The sequence below is a fragment of the Parasteatoda tepidariorum genome, chromosome 7 (assembly GCF_043381705.1).
Source record: "Parasteatoda tepidariorum isolate YZ-2023 chromosome 7, CAS_Ptep_4.0, whole genome shotgun sequence".
Classification (NCBI taxonomy): Eukaryota; Metazoa; Arthropoda; class Arachnida; order Araneae; family Theridiidae; genus Parasteatoda; species Parasteatoda tepidariorum.
In genome coordinates this window covers 68491712-68511964 of record NC_092210.1, presented here as the reverse complement: position 1 = coordinate 68511964, position 20253 = coordinate 68491712, and the positions used below count along the sequence as shown (strand labels likewise).

The following is a 20253-nucleotide window of genomic DNA, read 5'->3' as shown; positions in this document are numbered from 1 at the left end:
AAAAATCTAAACAAAAGAAAAATTATCTGAGGACGTGTTTCTTAGCAAAACTTTATTTGAAAATGTACTTAACTTTCTTGTTTCCTTTTTTTATACAAACGTACTTTTGGTAAAATGAAATACATTTTTCATTTGCAAGCATATTTTTTGTTTCCTTTCATTTTACATATGCATATTTCAATTTTATTTCAGCTCAAGGCTTAGTTGACAGTAAGTAATATTTCAGTCTTTAATGTTTCCATTACAAAATTTAACTTTCATTTGCATAAGCCAATGTTTCAAAATATGAAAGAAGAGTTAAAATTCCATTGAGGAATTAATGTCATTTTATTCATAATATATTATTTGTGTATTGAATATATTTAAATTTATTGAATAAATTAAAATATAATTATTTAATTGAAAATACCACTGACCAATAAAATTTTTAATAGACTAGACAAGTAATTTTTATTTCATAAAAATAATTGAACCTTCATTATTATTAATCATTAAATCAGGTAGAAAATTGTTAAATGCCGTTTCTGTTAAAGATTGCTATTTCTTTAAACGCCAAAAACTATATTTTACTAATATTTTGGTCAACGAATATATTTAAATAATTTTTAAATTTAAGCTTTAATCTTTTCCAAAATTTGTTAAAAATTTGTAAATCATTAACATTTTTATGATAAGAAACACTAATTATCATTTTTTTTTAAATTTCAAGTTCTGCAAAGGAGCTCGAATTAATTTTTCTAAGATAAATTAAGCATTAAAACGCACTTCACTACAAATTGGAGTTATAAATGTTGTTTTCAATTTTTAAAAAAGAATTTCTGCAGTGTATGGTGCATTATTAACTATCTTGTATATTTTCTTGCAAATATCAGATGTGGATCATGGGCGTAAGTATTAACTCCTTAACTAAATATTTAATTTTAGACTATGGCAATACAATGAGGTAGAAGAAAAAGTTATTCGCTCTTGTTAAAAAAAGAAAAGAAAACAATGGGAAAATAGTTTATAATTTAATTAAGATTTTATTAATTGCACTGGGTAATTTTTTTTTAGTTTGCGTTATATATTACAGCTGATTTTTGATACTTTTGTGCCGCTGATTTTAAATCTGCGATCATTTATCCTCGTCAAGTTATGGGTTTTATTATTCTTTTAAAATTACTTTTTCAGTCTATTTTTTGTTGAAATTTAAAATTTCAAAATTGTTACATAGAACAGAGGGTAGCGTAAATGTTACTGCAAACTAAAGTAGTAAGGGTTTACTATCAGCAGGTCTCGAAAAACCGCCCGTCTGCCCGTCCTCGGCAGTCAAAAATTCCCCGCGGACAACGTATTTCTCGAATCCGACGACCGCGCGGACGTTAATGTTCGTGATACATTTTCAATTTTTGTTATCTTACAAGAGTCCACTGCCTCTTTTCTAAAATGACCCTCTAATCTAGAAATACAGCAACATACTGTGCATGGTGGAATTGATGTTTTCTCTGTCTGGGAGTACTGCAGCAGTTGAAAGGGTCTTTTCAGCAATGAACTTACAAAAAAACACATTACGTAGTGGTATTAAACAAGAAGCGTTAAACGCAATTATGAACATCTACCTAAATGGAAAACTCCTTTCAGATTTTTGTGCAGAAACCTCTGTAAATCATTGGCTTGAATGTAGAACTGGCAAACGTCATATCTGATTAATTTAAAAAAACGCATTACCCTTGGATAAATTGACCCTTGTCATTTAAATTATTTTATAAAAGAAATACTAGGTTACTGTTAGTAACATAGAATTTCTTTTATTACTGTATAATGTAATCCTAGTAACTACTAATTCATTGAGCAATTTATATAAATGATTGCAATAAATAAGAGAAAATTATATTCTTATTTATATAGAAGCTACGGATTAGTTTCAAAGGAGGACGGATACATTGTTGGACAAGCCGTCCTCGGGGACGGGAAAAATTTCTGAGTTTTTTTGAGCCCTGACTATCAGATTTAAAATGTTCAGGAAGGTCGTCAGATACCCACAAGGGACACTTCCTTAATATGAACTTTTTCTTTGTATGCTTTTGAACTGGTCATTACAGTTAAGCAGAAAAGGAAAATTACGAGAGTCTAAATTAATCTCAATTATCCTCATGTAATACTTTGTAATTCATATAGCTTAAAAAACATTCTTTAAATCGATATAATTTTGCCACTACTCGGCAACTGTTTTTCAAAACTCATTTAAAGGAGATAACAATGCACCCGAAATTTACTTAAAATCTTTCTTTGATTAATAATGTAGTTCCAGTACTTTCATGAATTTTCTTGTAAAAACAATGATGAACTAAATGAAAGTATAAACACGCCATTTACAATCCACCACTAATCAATATTTATTGTTAAATTTTACTTTTTCTAGTTGGAAACGGAATAGATGGTAAGAACATTTTGATATATTCTTTTTAGAATTTAAACATTTGTTACGAATGGATGTTGTAAAATTTATCAACTGCTCAAGCAGTTTGGAAGGCAGAGAAAAGACAGTTTGATTGGACTGCTTTCTTTCTACCTACTCTATTGGAGAGGTCACGTTAAGAGTTTTAATTATATTTTATTGACCAATACTGTCGGTCAAGACATAAAGTAGAAAAAGACCATTGCAACCCATAAAAGTACAATTTTAAATTTAATTATCACCCAGTCAAGGTGTAAGGCAAAGAAAGTGTATGCTAATCGGACTACTTCTCCAATCTCGATTATTTGTCTTTTGATCTCCCACCGTCTTCTCCGATAAAATAACCAGAAATCTCTAAGAGCAGTTTGGATGCTGGAAACAGGGTGCGATTGCTGTGTTTCCTGCTCTTCAATCTTAATTGTGGTGAGCCATTATTACCTATGGAGAATCATTAAGAATTATAACGTAATCCGGACATTCGCCAAATGTACAATAGTTTGCAATACTTATTGCAATAGCTGTAAGGTACATAAAAATACACTTAAGAAAAAAAAAGAAAACTAATACTAATTTTGGAATTAAAAATGATTAATATGTAATTATAATACACTAAGAATATTTTTATCTTTAATAAATGTTAAGTTATACTAAAGAGATTTATAAATTTGGAAATATTATATGTTTTGATTAAACACAAATATTGAATAAATATTTCATTATTTATTACAGGAAATCAAAGCATTTACTCGTTATTTAGAATTTACACTTAGTATACGCCAATATATTTGCATTGCATGATTATTCGAAAACTATTTCGTCATAAACAAGGCAAATTTACCTATTTTTATTAAAATCATTTCCTCCTAAACAAATCTCATGAAATGAAGGTAGAACTTTACTTTTTCGTTTCTTGTTTCAAATTTATTGAAGGAAACTGCTGTGATCCTGCTAACTGAGGCTTAGAAATTATTAAAGAGGCTTAGGATTTTTAAATCTTTACATATTTTAATTCTGCGATACATAATATCATATTTACCTTAAATAAAAATTTAAGGAAATGCAGTAACTGGTTGCAAAAGCACACATTATAGAATTTCTATTCTATGGTCGTGTTAAGTAGAAGTGCATTAGTTATTATTTGATTATTTAAAAATGTTAGATTGAATACACATGCGTGTAATTATTTTAATAATATAATAATTTCCAATACTCTGTTATTGCTTGAACATACACATTTAACAAATGTAAAATTGAAGATGATTGTTTTCAGATCTTGCTTGTGGAAGTAATTATTTATACATTATATTTACTTATTTATTTATTTTTGTTATAGCTTTAAAAAAATGTTTTTCAATTCTCTCTTTTCAAGTAATAATGCATTAAGTTTCCTTAGAGAGTGAAAGAAAAAGCTACAATTTTTGCATCTAAGAGGAGGAATAACTAACCGAAATAACAATAATTGCAAAAGTACGATGGAAAATTTAGCGTGTGTACCCCGTTTATGAAAAATATTCACCAGACAGTGCCCTTTTTTGATAAAAAATTCAATCGTTTTTAGTAAATTAAACTGCATTATAATTTAATGAAAACATATTAAAATGCTTTCATTATTTTTCTTAAAATTGAATCTTGATTAAATATTTTTATATGTTTATTTTAGTGAATTCAAAAAATCGCTTGCATCAAATTTCGATATTAATCTCAACTTTTCTCTGTAGATTTTGCCATCTTAAATAAATCAATATTTTAAAAATACTTGAGAGATAGTTTATTTTAAACATGCTAGAATTACTCTTTAATATTACCGAATATTTCTTAAGACACGTTAAACTATACAATAATTAAGAAATGAAAGTTTCAGTAGCATCAAAAATATCTGAAACATACGAGGTTTCCGTTTCGAAGCTAACAATGAATGAACTTTTTTCATGCTTTCTATTTTTCTTATAATTTATCTACGATAATAAAAAATATCTCTGTAGAAATTCTAAATTTTTAATATTGCAAAAACTTGCCAAATTATTTTATTTAAATACTAAAAACAACTGTCTTTGTAATCTTATGTGACATTTTGTAAAGTATTTTGACAATGAAACCACTCTGATAAGGGATTGGGAAGCGCAATTATAGATTACCTAGAATTGTCAATTATAGGTAAACAATAACCTACCATTGCAACTAACTACATAAAAAAACCTGCTATTGTTAAACTGCAATTGTTAAGAAAAAATTTAATGGTGACAGATTTTATCTACACCTCAAAACCCCACTTTTCTTGCAATATTTCTTTTCAATGCAGAGTATTTTAAAAAAAAACAGCTTAATTGAAATAAGCACTTTTAGAGAAATATATTATCTATGATACCTGAATTCAAAATATTGCAAGCTATAAATTTTGAATTTAGTTTTCTTAACTACTTTACTTGTAGTAAATGAAGTTATGTCTAAAAGAATTTAAAGAGTTTTTCAAATTCCGATAATTGAAAAATATTACAGGAGGGATAATTAAAAGTCTAAAATCTTAGTGCCTAAACTAAATAAAAGAAAGTAACCTAATATAATTTGCAAATAGTGTTCGGTTTTAATTTTTTAAATCAATATATTTATTTTTCTTTTTATACTAAGATTTCTTCTTTGATTTTTAATAATTATAGATAATGATACTTGATATTGTGTCAGGAGGGTCAGGAGCACTTAGTTGAAAACGCACTCATTAAATCGAAAATGCTGTTAACTTATTTTAGTTGCTGATAATGATATAAGATTTTTTTAAAATAATTTATCTTTTCTTTTTACCTTTCTTCCCAGTTGGAAAAATTGCTGATGGTAAGTTTCTAAATTACATTTTACATTAATCACTATGGTTGAAGTTATATATCAGTCTCGTGAACTAAAACTTGGTTAAATACCAGATTTTTATACATAATTTATCCTTCCGTTTAAACTTATTGTAAAAATTTGGATATGACATTATTTATAAAATTATGTGATGTATTAAATTAATCATATTAATGGTTTAAACATATTTAATCACCTAACGGTTAATCATCTAATGGTATATACTTTTATTTGAAAATTCTGAACAATATCTTCAATTTTTAATGGAGAAATTAACTTTTTCCTCAGACTTTTTTATGCATAGATGAAATATTTGATCAAGAAAGCAGTATTGATTCAATAAATTTAAATTGAAAATCTTTATACATATTTCTTTCAGAGGTTGCTTCAGCAGGTAAATAATTCAGAATATTTAATGTAAAATTTGTCATTCATATTTAATCTTATTTTTAATCTAATACGCTTTAAAACATATCACTTCATGTCTTAAATTGCAAATTAAATCATATTACATAATAAAATACATTGCGGTTTTTTTCCAGTCCAAACTGGTAATTATATTTTACATTATTATATTACTAAATCTATCTATCTATTCTCTTTCTTTCTCTCTCTCTATATATATATACATTCGCACTCGTTTATAAACAGCTCAAAGGGGCCGTAACATGTATTCCTGAAATCCGAGTGCTCGTAATAAGCGGGTCCTTAAGGCAGGCGTGTTATCAGAAGAGGGGTGGGGGGAGGTAAATGATTGAGTTTACTTAAAATGTATTTAACACTTAATTACTTTAATTGCATTGATTAATTTAATTAAATACTTTTCTTCTCTTCGGTGGTCGGTACATCTGAGGTCACCAGTTCGTCGTCGATGGACACATAGCTTTGAAATTCTTCTTTGGTCATTTCCAAATCTTCAGTTTGTATGAAATTGTCAACCTCTTCTTCCTCAGTGGAGGGAACGTCTTGACAACTCTCCAATCCAGCCTTATGGAAACACTTGATAATGCATATTAATGTGACATTTTCCGATACGTCACCGCCTACTCTCACGTAACTTTTCCCATGCTTTAGATTAGAGCAATAAGGGCAATTAAGTTTCAGTTTACGTTGTTTTTTTTTATTTCTAACGCATTTCTTATCATTTTGAAAAAAAAAGATAAGACAGAAAGATGGGAAAAATGGGAAAGATGGGAAAAAAGATTGCAAGACTGAAAAATAATGCTCGCTAAAACCGAGAGTTGCTCGTTAAAAGTGACTTATGTTCCATGGACTTAACATTGATACATTCTAACCATTCTCGTTTCCCTCGGTAAATCCGAGCTCGTTATAAACGAGTTCGACTATATTATACTTTTCGTTCTCAAAACAGACTTTTTAAAAAATTAAAGTATGTTATAAAAGGCAAAAACTAAATCGAGAAGACTAGCATTGGTGCAGCAAATGTAACCATTTGTCGACAAACATNTATATATGAATGTAGAATTTTTTAATTAATGTATTATACTTATACAAAACATAAATTTACTTGTTATTTTGAACTTATAATCCCATTTTTGCAATATTTTTATATCAGGTGGTGAGTATATCTCTGATTTTTAGTGTAAAATAATTTTTTTATTATAGTTCTTGAAATTGTTATACTGATTTTTATATATATGTATATATATATAACTACACTTACATACTACATTTTTACTTTTTTAGATCTCATTGGAGGAGGTATGTGATTTTATGTGTTAGAGACTTTTTAATTTAACTGCTTAATGGGGCATTTGTGAAGTGAATCGTAATTTTAAACTAATAATTCTCTTTTATGTTTTTTTTACAGTTGTCGATGTAGCTGGCAGTACGTATATTCTATTATTTTCAGAGTTTTTCTTATTTAATTCTAATATTTTCTAGATTTTGATTTCGTTTTACATGCAATTAGAAAATATAATTAAAAATAGACTCTTTTTAAGTATCAAAAACTATTTTTGTTGGAAGAAAAATAAAAAAGTGTCCACTTCATATTTAAGTACTGAAATTTAATGTTTAACTATTTGTTTTAACAACAGAAAAATTGCCAGAATATCATAATGGCTGCTGCGGCAAAATAGTGACTATTAAAATTTCAACACTTAGCAAAATCTTAAACATTTGCATAATCTTTAAATTATCGTTAGTTTTATCAGGTATATATTATAAATGCCACAAATTATAGAAGAGAATATAGCAACTCATTAAAAAAAGCTTAGTATGAAACTTTACTCTAAATAATAAAGTAAACATAAGTCGCATAGTCAAAAAAATTCTGGTAAATTTACCATACCGTTGGTTAAAGATATTTTCTTAAAAAAAGACCTTAACTATGATTACTTAAACCAAATTATACGGTATTTATCTGTTTGGTAGTATTTCCATTTGCATAGTAACATTTTACCCGAAATTAGAAACAACAAAATTAACGTTTTTCAAGCATTTAAAAAAATTCGCGTAATTATAGTTATTTAAAACCCATACTTAGTTGAAAAAATCTCAAAATCAACTTTAACCGAATAAATAGTTTTTTTGCCATGCTCTAAGATGTCATAATAACATAACCGAATTTCACCACATTTTCCAAATATTTTCGCATAAAATCATATTTGTTGTTAGTTTTAACAAATTAATTAACTTTGCAATTTTTCAAAAAAATTACCAATCTGATGAGCGTTCCCCTAGAGCCCGAAGCACGGTAAAGTTAACCTTACTTTGGTAGTGTTGATCCAAATTATAGTGCTAAAGAAATTTTTAGTTAACTCGAAGTTTTATGTCGACATGTCTTCTTTAAGAGCGACATCTCGTTAAATTCCAAGTAGAGGTATAAGTATTTACCTTTCAGAGTTTCTCTAGACAAGGTACGTGAAAGGTATTTCAAATTTGTTGGTTTTAATTTATGTCGCCGTAATATCTTATAATTACATTTGTAAAACTAACTTTTTTGATAAATTTGACTCAATAATATATATTTGAATACAGCTAAATATAAATTCCTAAGATAACACGTTTAAATAAAACATGCAAAATATGTAAAAATTATATGAATAATAAGTGCAATGATATTATTGAATATATAATGACATATTATAACAGTGGATATCATGATATATGAAAGGAAAGTAACTACTTTTTTGAAAATTTTGCCTCATTTTAGAAATGTAGAATTACATTCAGAAATTTTTTTTTCTGAATCCATGCATTGTATAACTTGTATAGAACAATTTTTGGCATTTCAGCTGCAAAAACTGTAATCTAAATGTTATGAAATTGCATAAAATATGATTTTTGCAGCGGCAGTAAAAAGTGGTAAGTAAAGTTATAAGTTTGTTGTTTGAAATTTTTTTTATTCCTATACTTGGAGTAAATTTAAAACAGAATTTTGGTACCAAAAATATTTTACTTTCGATATATATTTAATTATTAACTCACTTCTATTTGCAGGATATATTTCTAGACTACTGTATATTTTTTAACATTTTTCATGTTACGTTTGAACTCGAATAAATAAATAAATAAATTGAACTCCCAGCGATTTCTTAAATAATTGCAAAATACTCTCTTATATACTTTATCTATTTAAATCCGAATGCTTTAAACAATTTTGTTTCTTGAAAATTCTATTTTTTTACATTTAAGTAGATACACTTTTTAAAAAAAGCATGAAGCATCAAGAAACTTTTTGTAGAACATAAACAAGAAAATTTTCTTTTCATCTATCAAGAAAAAAGTATACGTATGCATACCTGCGCATGCAAGTGTTTCGACGATGCCGGTCGATGTATGGTGGTCAGGGAGCCGAACTCGAGATCTAGCACTCCAATCCCTGATAAGGCATTGATGTTCTTTCCTCCTCTTCGCATAACTATTTGTCCTTCTTTATGTGGAAGCATCATGGGCCCACCATGTGGTCCCTCTGACAGAGTAGTTACCAAATCTGCATTTCCGGATGGAACTGCTATCCGGGTGATCTTTGAAATAAAAATAAAAGTTTTTTTCGAAGATTAACAATAATGTGTTGGCAGGAAATATTAAAAAATAAAATTTCTTTCATCCTATTATGTTAGTGTAAATTAAAATATAATTTCTTTTCTCACTTTCAGTTGCAGATACAGTCGGCGGTAAGTGTGAAAAAAAACTAAAATTTTCTATTTAAAAATCTAAATGAAATTAAATAAATACATTTTTAAAATCTAAATAATAAAAACAATGAGAAAAGAACAACTTCATAAAGAAAATAATTAAAGATCTTGTTAAAAATCTAGTTCAACCAACCCTATTTCAACAACCTTTTTTGTTAATGTTTTGTTTGGGATAGCCTTATTATTTGAGACAAAAAAATATGAAATCTTAATATTTTATATCCATACAATTTAAGAATATTATAAATGCGAATTCTCTTTGACTAAATATAAAGATTTTGATGTCAAATTACAGTGAAAAGTAAAAAACACCTTAAATGCAGCATCCGTACACTGAGAAAAAATCTGGTAAAAAATCCGTACTGTATGGTAACGCTAGAAAAAGTTAGTCTGGAGTAATAAAGCCGAAATATAAGATGAATAATCCATTTTGGTACTTTTTCCGTTCACTTAGTGACAATTTACTGGAAATTCAAGTTTCTATACTTATAATGCTTATAAACACACTTTTAATAAAAAATACAAACCTGAAAGGTAAATCTAACCGAATAAATGGTTTTTATGACATATTCTAAGGTAACATGATAAAATTATCTTGCTTTACCACATTTACCAAATTTTATCACTTATTATGAAGCCATATTTACATATTAATTCTGCTAAAATCACTACTGAAGCACGTCTGTAAAATTATTGAGAATTATGGTATTTCCAAAGAGTTAGAATAACTGTAAATTTTACCTGTAAGTAACTGTAAGATTTAAGCATATTTTGTTTTCAATGGGAACTCCATTTTAATCATTAAAGTTTGTACCATGGTTTTTACAGTACTATTCAACTAATCGCATTGATTGATTGATTTTAACTTAACTATTATTATAAAAATTATAGCTTATCAATTTTTTTGGTATCTTGAGACTTTTCAAAACCATAATATCAAACTATAGTAAAAGCTACGGACACCCTGAGTGCCCGTAGCTTTTACTATAGTTTGATATGGTGTTAAAATACAATACCAAGATACACTTTTTTTTAATCTTAAACAGTGAAGGGATGAGTTTGGAATTTAGGTCAGAGCATTTGATTTGATCAGAAGTAATTAAAATAAGTAAATTAATATATAATTATCTGAGGACTTAAATTTTCAAATCCGTATAATTATCAGTTAACCTTAACTCTGCCCAAAAGAAGAGTAATACTGTCAAATTTTTACCATATATTTATTTTTGTATCGCACTTAATGCTATAGTATTATAATTAAACTTATGATTAACATTAAAATGAAATTGTAATGTTAATCGCGTAATATTTTAGTGTGTCATACTTTATGAATTTTGAAATTTTTTCACACAATTAAGACCTTAAGACTAATATTAGAATAAAAATATTACAAAAAATAGACAAATGCCATGTTTTAGATGAAAATTAAATTATGTTACATCTGACTGATCAAATATTTTTTAAATATTTTAAATTTTTTATTACAGCTCTTGTTGGAGGAGGTAAGCAATTGCTAAATCGAATTGCAAATATTGACATCATTAGCATTCTCTTTTAATTATTTGCTTTCTTAAAAACTAGAGAAATGACTACTACTCAAAAGAAAAGTCGTTATGAAAACGCTGTTCAATGATAGAGATTTCTAAAACACCTTGAACAAGAATCTCTTTCAACGATTATTGTTTTATGTATAATTTTAAATTAAAAATTATAAGATGTCCAAATAGAATAGCGCTTCCAAAGTTTGACACTTTACCTTTCTGTCAATTTTATTTACGTTTTTATTACAATATTTAAATTTTAAGCAAACAAAGACATTTTCAAAATTTTTGACATCTGCTCTACACTTCCACTTAAACTTTTATCCTAATCCAAACTCTTATATAATAGAAAGACATAGAAATCCTCATATAAAATAGGGTGACGATTTCGAGGTACAAATAATGAAATGAAAAACCAAATTATTCAACACATGTTGTAATTTTTGATTTCTAATTTCAGATTCTGAACTTATTTAGTTCCGAAACAAGTTAGACATTTTTATTTTTTTAAAACGTAATTCTATTGTTTTTCTTCGAATGTAAAAATTTTCAGAAAATTTAACACCAAAACCTTTCATTTGATTTTGTAGAACTGGTCAAATATATTAAAACTAGATATAAATAAAAATAAGCAAAATCTGCTTCATAAACTCTGTGGAATACGTTTCCACATATATTTCGATTTTAGATTTGATTTTGATTGAATACATTAGCATACCTGGAAAATGTCAATTTTGGAAAAGTTGCACAAAAACTGATTTTAATTAATTGAAAACTGAAAAACAATTTCTTTTATTTTGCCATTTAATTAACTAATTTTGTTCATATTTTGCAGCCGTCGGAGGAGTTGCTGGTAAGTATTTTTAATTTTAAAGTATTTTCCATGCTTAGGCAGTTAAAAGCTAGAATAATAAACTTAAAATTTTACTTTTTCAACTTTTTTAATCCCAAAATAAATGACTATATAAGAAACAAGTTTGTCTTCTTAAGATTGTTAATTTTATGATTTGCGGACATAAGACATGATAGTCACATAAGTATAATTATTTAAATTTTTGTAATAAAAAAAAAAGAATACTTTTCGATTAATTCGTAAATACAGAAATTTAATTCAGATAATTTTTAATTCTAGCTGTTGTAAGCCAAGGTAAGTTTAAAGGGTAATGTTGAACAAACCTTTATAACAATGAATTGAATCCGTACTAAAAAAACTCATTAAACAGTTTTCAAAGTTTTCAACAACTGGAAGTAAATTGGAATATTTTTTACGTTTACAATAAGGAAAAAATGTTGTTAGGAATTTGCATTCGAAAACTTAATTACATTATTTACTTTTCACCGTTTTTAAAAAAATTATCTATTTTGTTCCGATAGTTTCGTTTCATTTTTGAATTAAGAAAAGTTCTGTATTGGGCAAATGTTCATGCGCACGTACAGTTATTGTAAAACACACTGAAGCAAGTTTCACTCTTAAAAACGTAACTAGAGTAAAGCTATGATTGATGAGTTCCATAAATCAGAAAAACTTTTATTTTAAAACTGTTATTAAAGAAAAATAAAATTTTTTGCTGAACTAAACGATATTCTTATTATAGCAATATTCTTTTAAATGATAATCTTGTAGTACAGTGAGATATAAACAAGGTGAGTAAAAAGTAAGACAGAACAATTTATAATGTAACGCTTTTATATGTTTAAATAAAGTATTCTGTATGTAACTATCACATGGGAAGGAGGGAAGAAGCTGGAGGAGGGTTAGTATGATTCCAAGAAAGGCGAAAAAAATAAAGAAAGTTCCTTTGTTGTACTAATGGATAAGAATTTAATGTAGCTGATTCTAGCGAGGTTATTATTATATCCATGCTAGTTAAAAATAGTTAAATAGCAAAATTGTGACTTCTTCATAAAAAGTGTCAAACTTTATTAAATTTTAAGAAGTGCTCCAGATTATGTGAAATATAATTTGTAGAATAAAATTTTTCCAAGTAAATATGTTATGTTATTTACTGTGACTCAGTGATTAAAAAATTAGATTTTTATCAAATGAATTAATGTTTTTAATATTTATTTTACTCCAAAATCATATGAATCATTGAAAAATGAAAAATGGTCATGAAGAGCAAAATTTGTTTTCATGTGCAAACATTTTGAGTTACATTATAAAAATAGATTCAATAACAATAAAATAAAAATGATTCAAAAGTTTTATAAATAAATTGAATATTAGGAGTATTAAAAATAGTAAGTATTCACGTTGCATAAAATAGGAGCAAAATTAGTAAAATTCCTGACTTTTTTATTTCATGACAATGAAATTTATATTAAAAAAAATGATCTTATGAAAGATAATATGCTTTAAAAATCATGTAAATCATTTAAGAAGTAAAATGTAAATACTTTTAAAGCAAATATTCAAACTTAAGCAACTATCCAACAAACATTACTTGAAATATTGGAACGTAGATTGTTCATTAAAGTTGAGATCTCCGAAGAATCTTCATGAAATTTTCAAGATAAACTAATATTTATTTTTAGATTGTATTTCAAATCTATTCTTTCTTTTTTTTAAGTTATAAATTTTTAATGAAAATTTATTGTTACTTGCATGAATATTTTTTCTAAGACTAATTACATTTATGCGTTCTTTAAAATTCTAGCTGTTGATATACTTGCGGACTTATAAGCACGATATATGGTAATTTTCATTTTAAGTATTTTATTTAAATATTATAAATTTTAGTACTTTTTGGTTTGCCTGCCAATTTTTGTTTTACTTTATTTATTTTGGCTTTGTTTCTTGTATTTTTTTTAGGACACGGGGTATTTTGTAAAAACTTTCGCGTGTAAAGAAAATGTATCACTCAAAACATAATCGAGATCTTTAATCTCCCTTTCCCTTGTGTCTGACGAAACCGAGAAATAACGAAATGATTTTTATCACGAATGTGGGAAAGAAATGCGTGGAGTGGAATATTATTGATAAAAAAAGAGTAACATTTTCAAGCGAAAAATACTGTAATTTTAAATGTTAAATAAATAATTTTCCTATTAATCTACATCATTTATTATTATAGACGAATATAATATATTTGATAATAAAAATAGAAAAGTTTGAGCAAATTTTATTCGAGAAAACTCCAGCACCAAAATTGGAATTCACGGACTACTTATTACATACTGAAATTGAAATTTTGAATCATAAATGAAAATAATTGAAAATAACTGCTGCAGTGAACAAAACACTTTACACTTATTATGAAATGGGCACTAATTTATTAAGTAATTAACGGGGCACTAATATTAACAATAAAATACGTATCCAATGAAGGAAAATGTACAACTTCCCTCTTTCCTTTTTTAATATTTTGAATCATTCCTTAAATTCCGTGTGGCAAAAGCGAAAAAAAAAATCATATATGTTGTGCCACAATATTGTTGTTTTCCCACTTAAAAAAAAACCGTAATATTTCCATTTAAAAATTGGTTTTATCGCAAATAAATTTTCAAAATCATACTGAAAAGAATATAAATTTCTAAAAATAAATAATTTAATTTTCATTGAAGAAGAGTTATGGACAAAAGTTTGCAAATAATAAAAAAATTGAAGAATAAATTTATTCAACTGATAATTTCAAACATAAAACTGATAATGAATCTTTAAAATCAAATATTTAATTTTAAACAACAATTAACATATATTTTTTTTAGTATTTAATATCGCATAAAAGTATATGTTTTTATTGCTTGAAAACGGATTTTTTCTAAAACCTTGATTACTTTATTGCAATTTTTATTTGATTTTAGTGAATATGATTGAGTGATTTTTTGATTTTAGTGAAATGATATAAATGATTGTAGATTAAAACTTGAAGAGAACAAATAACTTACTTTTTCATTCATAATTATGAATTCTTACAGACCCAAGAATTTTGTGATTAAATATTTGTAGTTATGTTTCCTAATGTTGTTTTGTCTGAAGAATTTTTTTTTCAGACTTGAGAACGTACTCAAGATATTCGATGACGGCAAGAAGCATTCTAAAAAAATTGGATGCTATGTAAAAATTCAACTACATTAATAAATAAAATATGTGTTCTTAAAAACAATTTGTTGCTGTTATCCATTTTAGTTAACAATTTGAACTCTCACTATATATTACATTCGATTTCACTACTCATTTTTTTAAGTAATTTATAAAAGAAATCCTGTTGTCTAAAAGTTTTTTATTCAAGTATTCATTACTCTTAAGTGAGTAAAACTATTTTTAGAATAGTCGGAGCTGCTCAGATTTCTGTATAAAAGTCCTAAGTCATTTCGAAAATCATAAGCAAAATATGGTTTGAAGTTTTTCTGAATAAGGGTTTTTTCTGAATAAAGGACCCAGAAGAGATTTTAAGCATGAGTAGTTCGTCATAAGATGGATTCAATACCAAGAAATTTATGAAAAATGTTTTTATTTTACAATTTTGAATTCGTTGGATAAACAATTAACTTTCTACAAATAAAATGACTATACTTTAAAATTAAACAAAGATGACTGAAGTTTACCTTTGCAAATTAGATATGCTGCATTCTTTTTTTCCCAATGCCCATACATACATTGTCATTCGGGTATCAAACCATTGTCTTATTCGCCATTCGGGTATCAAAAGGACAGATGTGCTGACCACTCTTATAGGGGGCACCATATTTGGAGGTCTAAAGTTATGCCTGACAGCATGAGGGACATATAGTACAGAGAGAAGACGGAAAGAACATACACTCATATGATTGGGATTCAAATCCGGGACCTTTTTGACACGAGGTCAGCTCTCTGATATACAGGACGGTCAGTACAGTGAGCAAAAAAAAAATATCACCCTGAATAACTTTTGTTTTTATTCTTATGATCGCATTTTCACGTACTAAGTGTCAATCTTAAGGTTCCTGGGAGTGACCTAAAATATGCTAACTGTGTAGTGCTAACTATTAATTAAGTTATGACATCGGACACAAAAACGTACTTACTCTAAATAGACGATATATATATATATATATATATATATACTTANTATATATATATATATTGATTCGTAACCTTCAAAATATATCGGGTAGTCGCTATCTGGTCCCCATAGTTTGGTCAGGAGAGGGATCCAAAGTTTGGACACCTTAATGCTAATTTCACTTTTTGTGTTTTAAGCTAAATTTTCAAAACTAATTAAGCAATTCAAAAAAAATTACATCCAATCTGAAAAACCGTTTACCCAACGATAATTTCATACAGAAGATGAAGAAGATTTTTAATAATTATTTTTTTAATTTTTTGTTACTTAATTTAATTGTGAATGAAAACATTTTGAAATATGAGGTGTAAGTGTTTTTATACTAAATAATATATACCTTAATTATCTATATATAATACCATATTAAGAGTTCTTACTTTATTCGGTAGAGTCCGAGAAAAATGAATTAAAATTAAAACAATAAATTGGCGACTATGAAGACATGTTTAAATGGATCGATTAATATTTAAATGGGGTTAACTTACTAGAAAGTTGAGTTATGCGCGCGGAGAGTGAAATTTCATTCCTATTTTTTCCGCTAATAACCGATTGCTTATCCATTTGCTTAAGTATTAAATACGATGTTTATTTTGTAGTAGTCTGAAACTTTATTCGGAATTTAGTTTAGAGATTTTAATAAAATATTTTATTCAACAAATTTAGAGTGCTATAAAAGCATGTTGCTGACAGAATGTAATTATACATCAGCTTTTTTTAATTTTATTCTTTGATTTGTTCTTTCTATATTTGATACAATTTCAATAGTAAACAAACGTATGGGTAGCTTTGGAATAATATTCTTATCAATTTCTTCAATATATATTTTTTAATTATCAATACGAATTTGTTGACATCATTTTTAAGTATCTTAAAATTTTTGAATATCTTACGTATCGTCTTAATATGTTAGGTTGTTAATAATATTTCCCAATTTTAGCACAATTTAAAAAATATTCTTATGTAAGAAAAATGCTCGATATGCCTTATTTTGGTAAACAGTAAAATACTAAAAATATAAAATTGTAAAAAGATTCCAAAACCATGTTATTTTTAGAATTATAATGTAAAAAAAGAGTTCTTTAATGCTGAAATAAGATATATTAAGTGATTTTTTGATAACGAATTATTTTAAAGATTTAATATGTTTAGCAAATACATTTCTTAGAAATTATAAAGAGAAATCGTTATTTTATTTCACCGTAAAAAACAAGAAGGATAATGCTTCTTTTGTGCTCAATTGATACGTGACAATGATTTAATTAACCTCAGAATTGAAATCTGCGTGGAAGTAACATTTAATTTCTAAAAATAGTTAGAAACAATTAAGTTATCAAAATTATTAGAAATTAAACTTATTATTTTAATTTGTTTAGAGCGCCAGGAAAAGTAGTGAAAATTCCATTATACCATCATACTTTCTGTTCATAAAGTTAAAACATATAACTTGAGTTTTTTAAGCAAAAAATAAAGACAAAAGGTAAAATTTAAGTTCTGTTAAAGTATTCACTAAAACATATCTAGAAGTACACACTAAGTGACTCCTTAATTCTACACTAAAGCATTTAGATTCCTTAATTATGCACTAAAGCACAAATCTGGAATAGATTTTTGATCGATGAATAAAAAATATATTTTCCAAGAATTTTGAATAGGGCGGCTCGTAATTGTCTTGTAATGTTGAATTCCATGCCAACTAAAACCAGTAGTAAATTTTTACAGTTTAAGCAATATCCTTGTATTTGATATCATTTTAAAGGAAATCTGTTTAATTTATGAATTCAGAAGGGTTTTTTTTGGAGTTATTCATGATTATTGTAAAATTTATCATAAATAGAGAGCATTCATGATTTTGACTTATTTTACCAAAAGAACTGTCGATTTTGTAGAAGAATAAGTTATTAAAAATATTACTATTTTACATATAGTTTGATTTATATTGCAAAATAAATTGTTCCTGAGTCTAATTATGCAGTGATTTTCAGCAATTATTATTTTTTTTTTTTTTAAGTCTAAAACTATCTCAAATATATATTTGTTCTCTTTGTTACAATTATTCCTTAAAATTTATTTTATTCACTACACAGAAAAACTTTTAACTTAATTTTTGGTTTTTACAATGAAGTCTATCAGTACAATCATGTTACGTTATATTCTTGAAAAAAAAGTTAAAAATTTCAAAGTCCCTCGTAAAACAGAGCGGTTATAATAGGGAGAACAAAACTAAATGTCCCCTCAGTTACATAAAATTGATAGGTTGACCATTAAAAAGGAAGTCTAGGAATGTAAACAAGTGCTAATGCACCCTGACTCAACTAGTTTAAACCAGTTCCTCCACTATTAGAGCATACATTTTATACAAAGCTGCGTCATTTTTATTTGATAGTGTGTTTAGTTTAAAGTTAAAAGTTTTTTTTTAAGTGAGTAGTCAATTATGCGGCTTGTAAAAGATCCCTGGAGTGCCTTATTGGCTCCTAGCATTTCCGGCAAAATTAAATCCCTAGTACACTTTAGCATCCAAATCGAGTCTCGGTGCTGCCATCTAGTGACTAGACGTCCAAATCAGAACTAACATGGCCAACGGTATCTCACCCATTGTGGTGGTCCTGAAAGAGTGGATACCACTTCTGGAGAGTGCACTAGGTCTGCTCATCGGGAAGACTGATTGTGCAGCTCATTGGAAATAAAAAAAATGAGTAGTCAATATGGGGGAAAACAGCAGCAAAAAGAATGAGAGAATATAGACAGATAATGTTTCAAAAAAGAAAGATATTTGTACTAAGAAAGATAAAAATTATAAAACGAAAATTTATGATAACAGAAGTATTTTGAAAAAAAAAAACTTAACAGAGACGAATTGAAAAAAAGAAGACAAAGGAAAAATAAAAAGACACTGATACAGACAGTAGAAATTCAGGAAGGATATTCCTTTTATAATATTACTTAAGCATTGGGGAAAGCTATTAAAAAAGCCAACCGTGCATTACCTGTATCTCCAAAAAAAAACGTTGTACTGCTCTACGGATACTGTGTAACCTTATTCCCAAAACAAGAGAAATAGCCTAATAGCAAAGTTTCTGATGAAACAGAAAAAAAAGCTTGTAATAATTTTCAACTCATCTGATAAACTTATTAACCAGACATCTGGTAGAGCTGTTTGCATGATTGTCAAAGAAAATGGACAGAAAATGTACTAAGCCAAATGTGCACCTTGATGGGAGCATATCAAGTACCAAAGCAGATGCATCCAGACATAAAAATTGGCATATCTGATTTTATGCCAATCCATATTTTATGCGTAGGTAAAACATCAAATAAAATTTGTATGCGCTATTCACGAAGATGTACATTTACTTTTAAAATCACAGTTGCTTGCCTAATAATTACATCGAATTACTAAATATAGCGACATAAGACAATCGCTTAGTTGATTTTTTATTTTATAACCGTCGATGAACAGCCGACCCAAATTTGAGTTTACGGCTACCAATGTTTGACTCCGTAGCCTTGTAATTTTAAATCCAATCCAGAAGACAAGTGAACTCCTCGATCAGTACCCACAGAGGTATTGATTTGTTTTGGGATTTTAGAGGACTCTGTGACCCGACATATATAATGTACACCAGTAACCATTTAAAACACTGGGATTCTTTTGATGTTGCAATAGACAGCGTTGCAAGTGTAAAAAGTTCTAGGAAAAAAATTGGTAGTTAATTTTATTGCCCAAATAAAAGAAATTGAGAAAGAAACAAACAATGCACTTGTTTTTCTTAAGCAGGGTATGATAAAATAAAAACTTTCAAATATAACTACAAAGATGTAGCACGGGTTTCTATTATAGCGCTGCTGCTAACTCCAACTTTAAATGCACGAAGAGTCACTTTTAACAGTGATATTTCCCTTTAACTTTTTGTCATATTTGTAAGACAGCTTACAAATTACTGTTACATTCCTTGTCCTCTCTGTTATATTGGATTATATTGACTTAAAAAAAGGGGGTTGGAAATTTAAAAGTCTTATAATAATTTATTTTACCTTGAAATGTGATTATTTAAAAAAAAATAACAGATTATATTTAGGATTGTCAAAAATCGCAGAATTCAGCATAAATAACAGGGCATGTCGAAAATGCGAGATTTTATTTGTCCCCTCTGTTACAAGTACTTTTAATTTACTTGCAATTTAATTATGAGGCTCTTTCATTATTTTATGCCAATTATTTGAACACTGCA

At 27.2% G+C, this 20253-nt stretch overlaps 1 protein-coding gene across 1 annotated transcript in view; it reads left to right on the top strand.

The window, feature by feature from the left end:
- The window catches only part of LOC107438687 (uncharacterized), a 37223-nt gene extending 22138 nt beyond the window's left edge, over positions 1 to 15085 (top strand). The window contains exons 16-31 of the mRNA XM_071183798.1: positions 193 to 210; positions 873 to 887; positions 2402 to 2419; positions 3708 to 3722; positions 5246 to 5263; positions 5655 to 5669; positions 5818 to 5828; positions 6982 to 6997; positions 7107 to 7124; positions 8591 to 8605; positions 9400 to 9417; positions 10926 to 10940; positions 11815 to 11832; positions 12112 to 12126; positions 13637 to 13674; positions 14973 to 15085. Of these exons, the coding sequence (XP_071039899.1) occupies positions 193 to 210; positions 873 to 887; positions 2402 to 2419; positions 3708 to 3722; positions 5246 to 5263; positions 5655 to 5669; positions 5818 to 5828; positions 6982 to 6997; positions 7107 to 7124; positions 8591 to 8605; positions 9400 to 9417; positions 10926 to 10940; positions 11815 to 11832; positions 12112 to 12126; positions 13637 to 13662 (251 nt within the window). The 3' untranslated portion in view covers positions 13663 to 13674; positions 14973 to 15085. The remainder of the gene's footprint in view (positions 1 to 192; positions 211 to 872; positions 888 to 2401; positions 2420 to 3707; positions 3723 to 5245; positions 5264 to 5654; positions 5670 to 5817; positions 5829 to 6981; positions 6998 to 7106; positions 7125 to 8590; positions 8606 to 9399; positions 9418 to 10925; positions 10941 to 11814; positions 11833 to 12111; positions 12127 to 13636; positions 13675 to 14972) is intronic.
- Positions 15086 to 20253: the final 5168 nt, after the last annotated feature.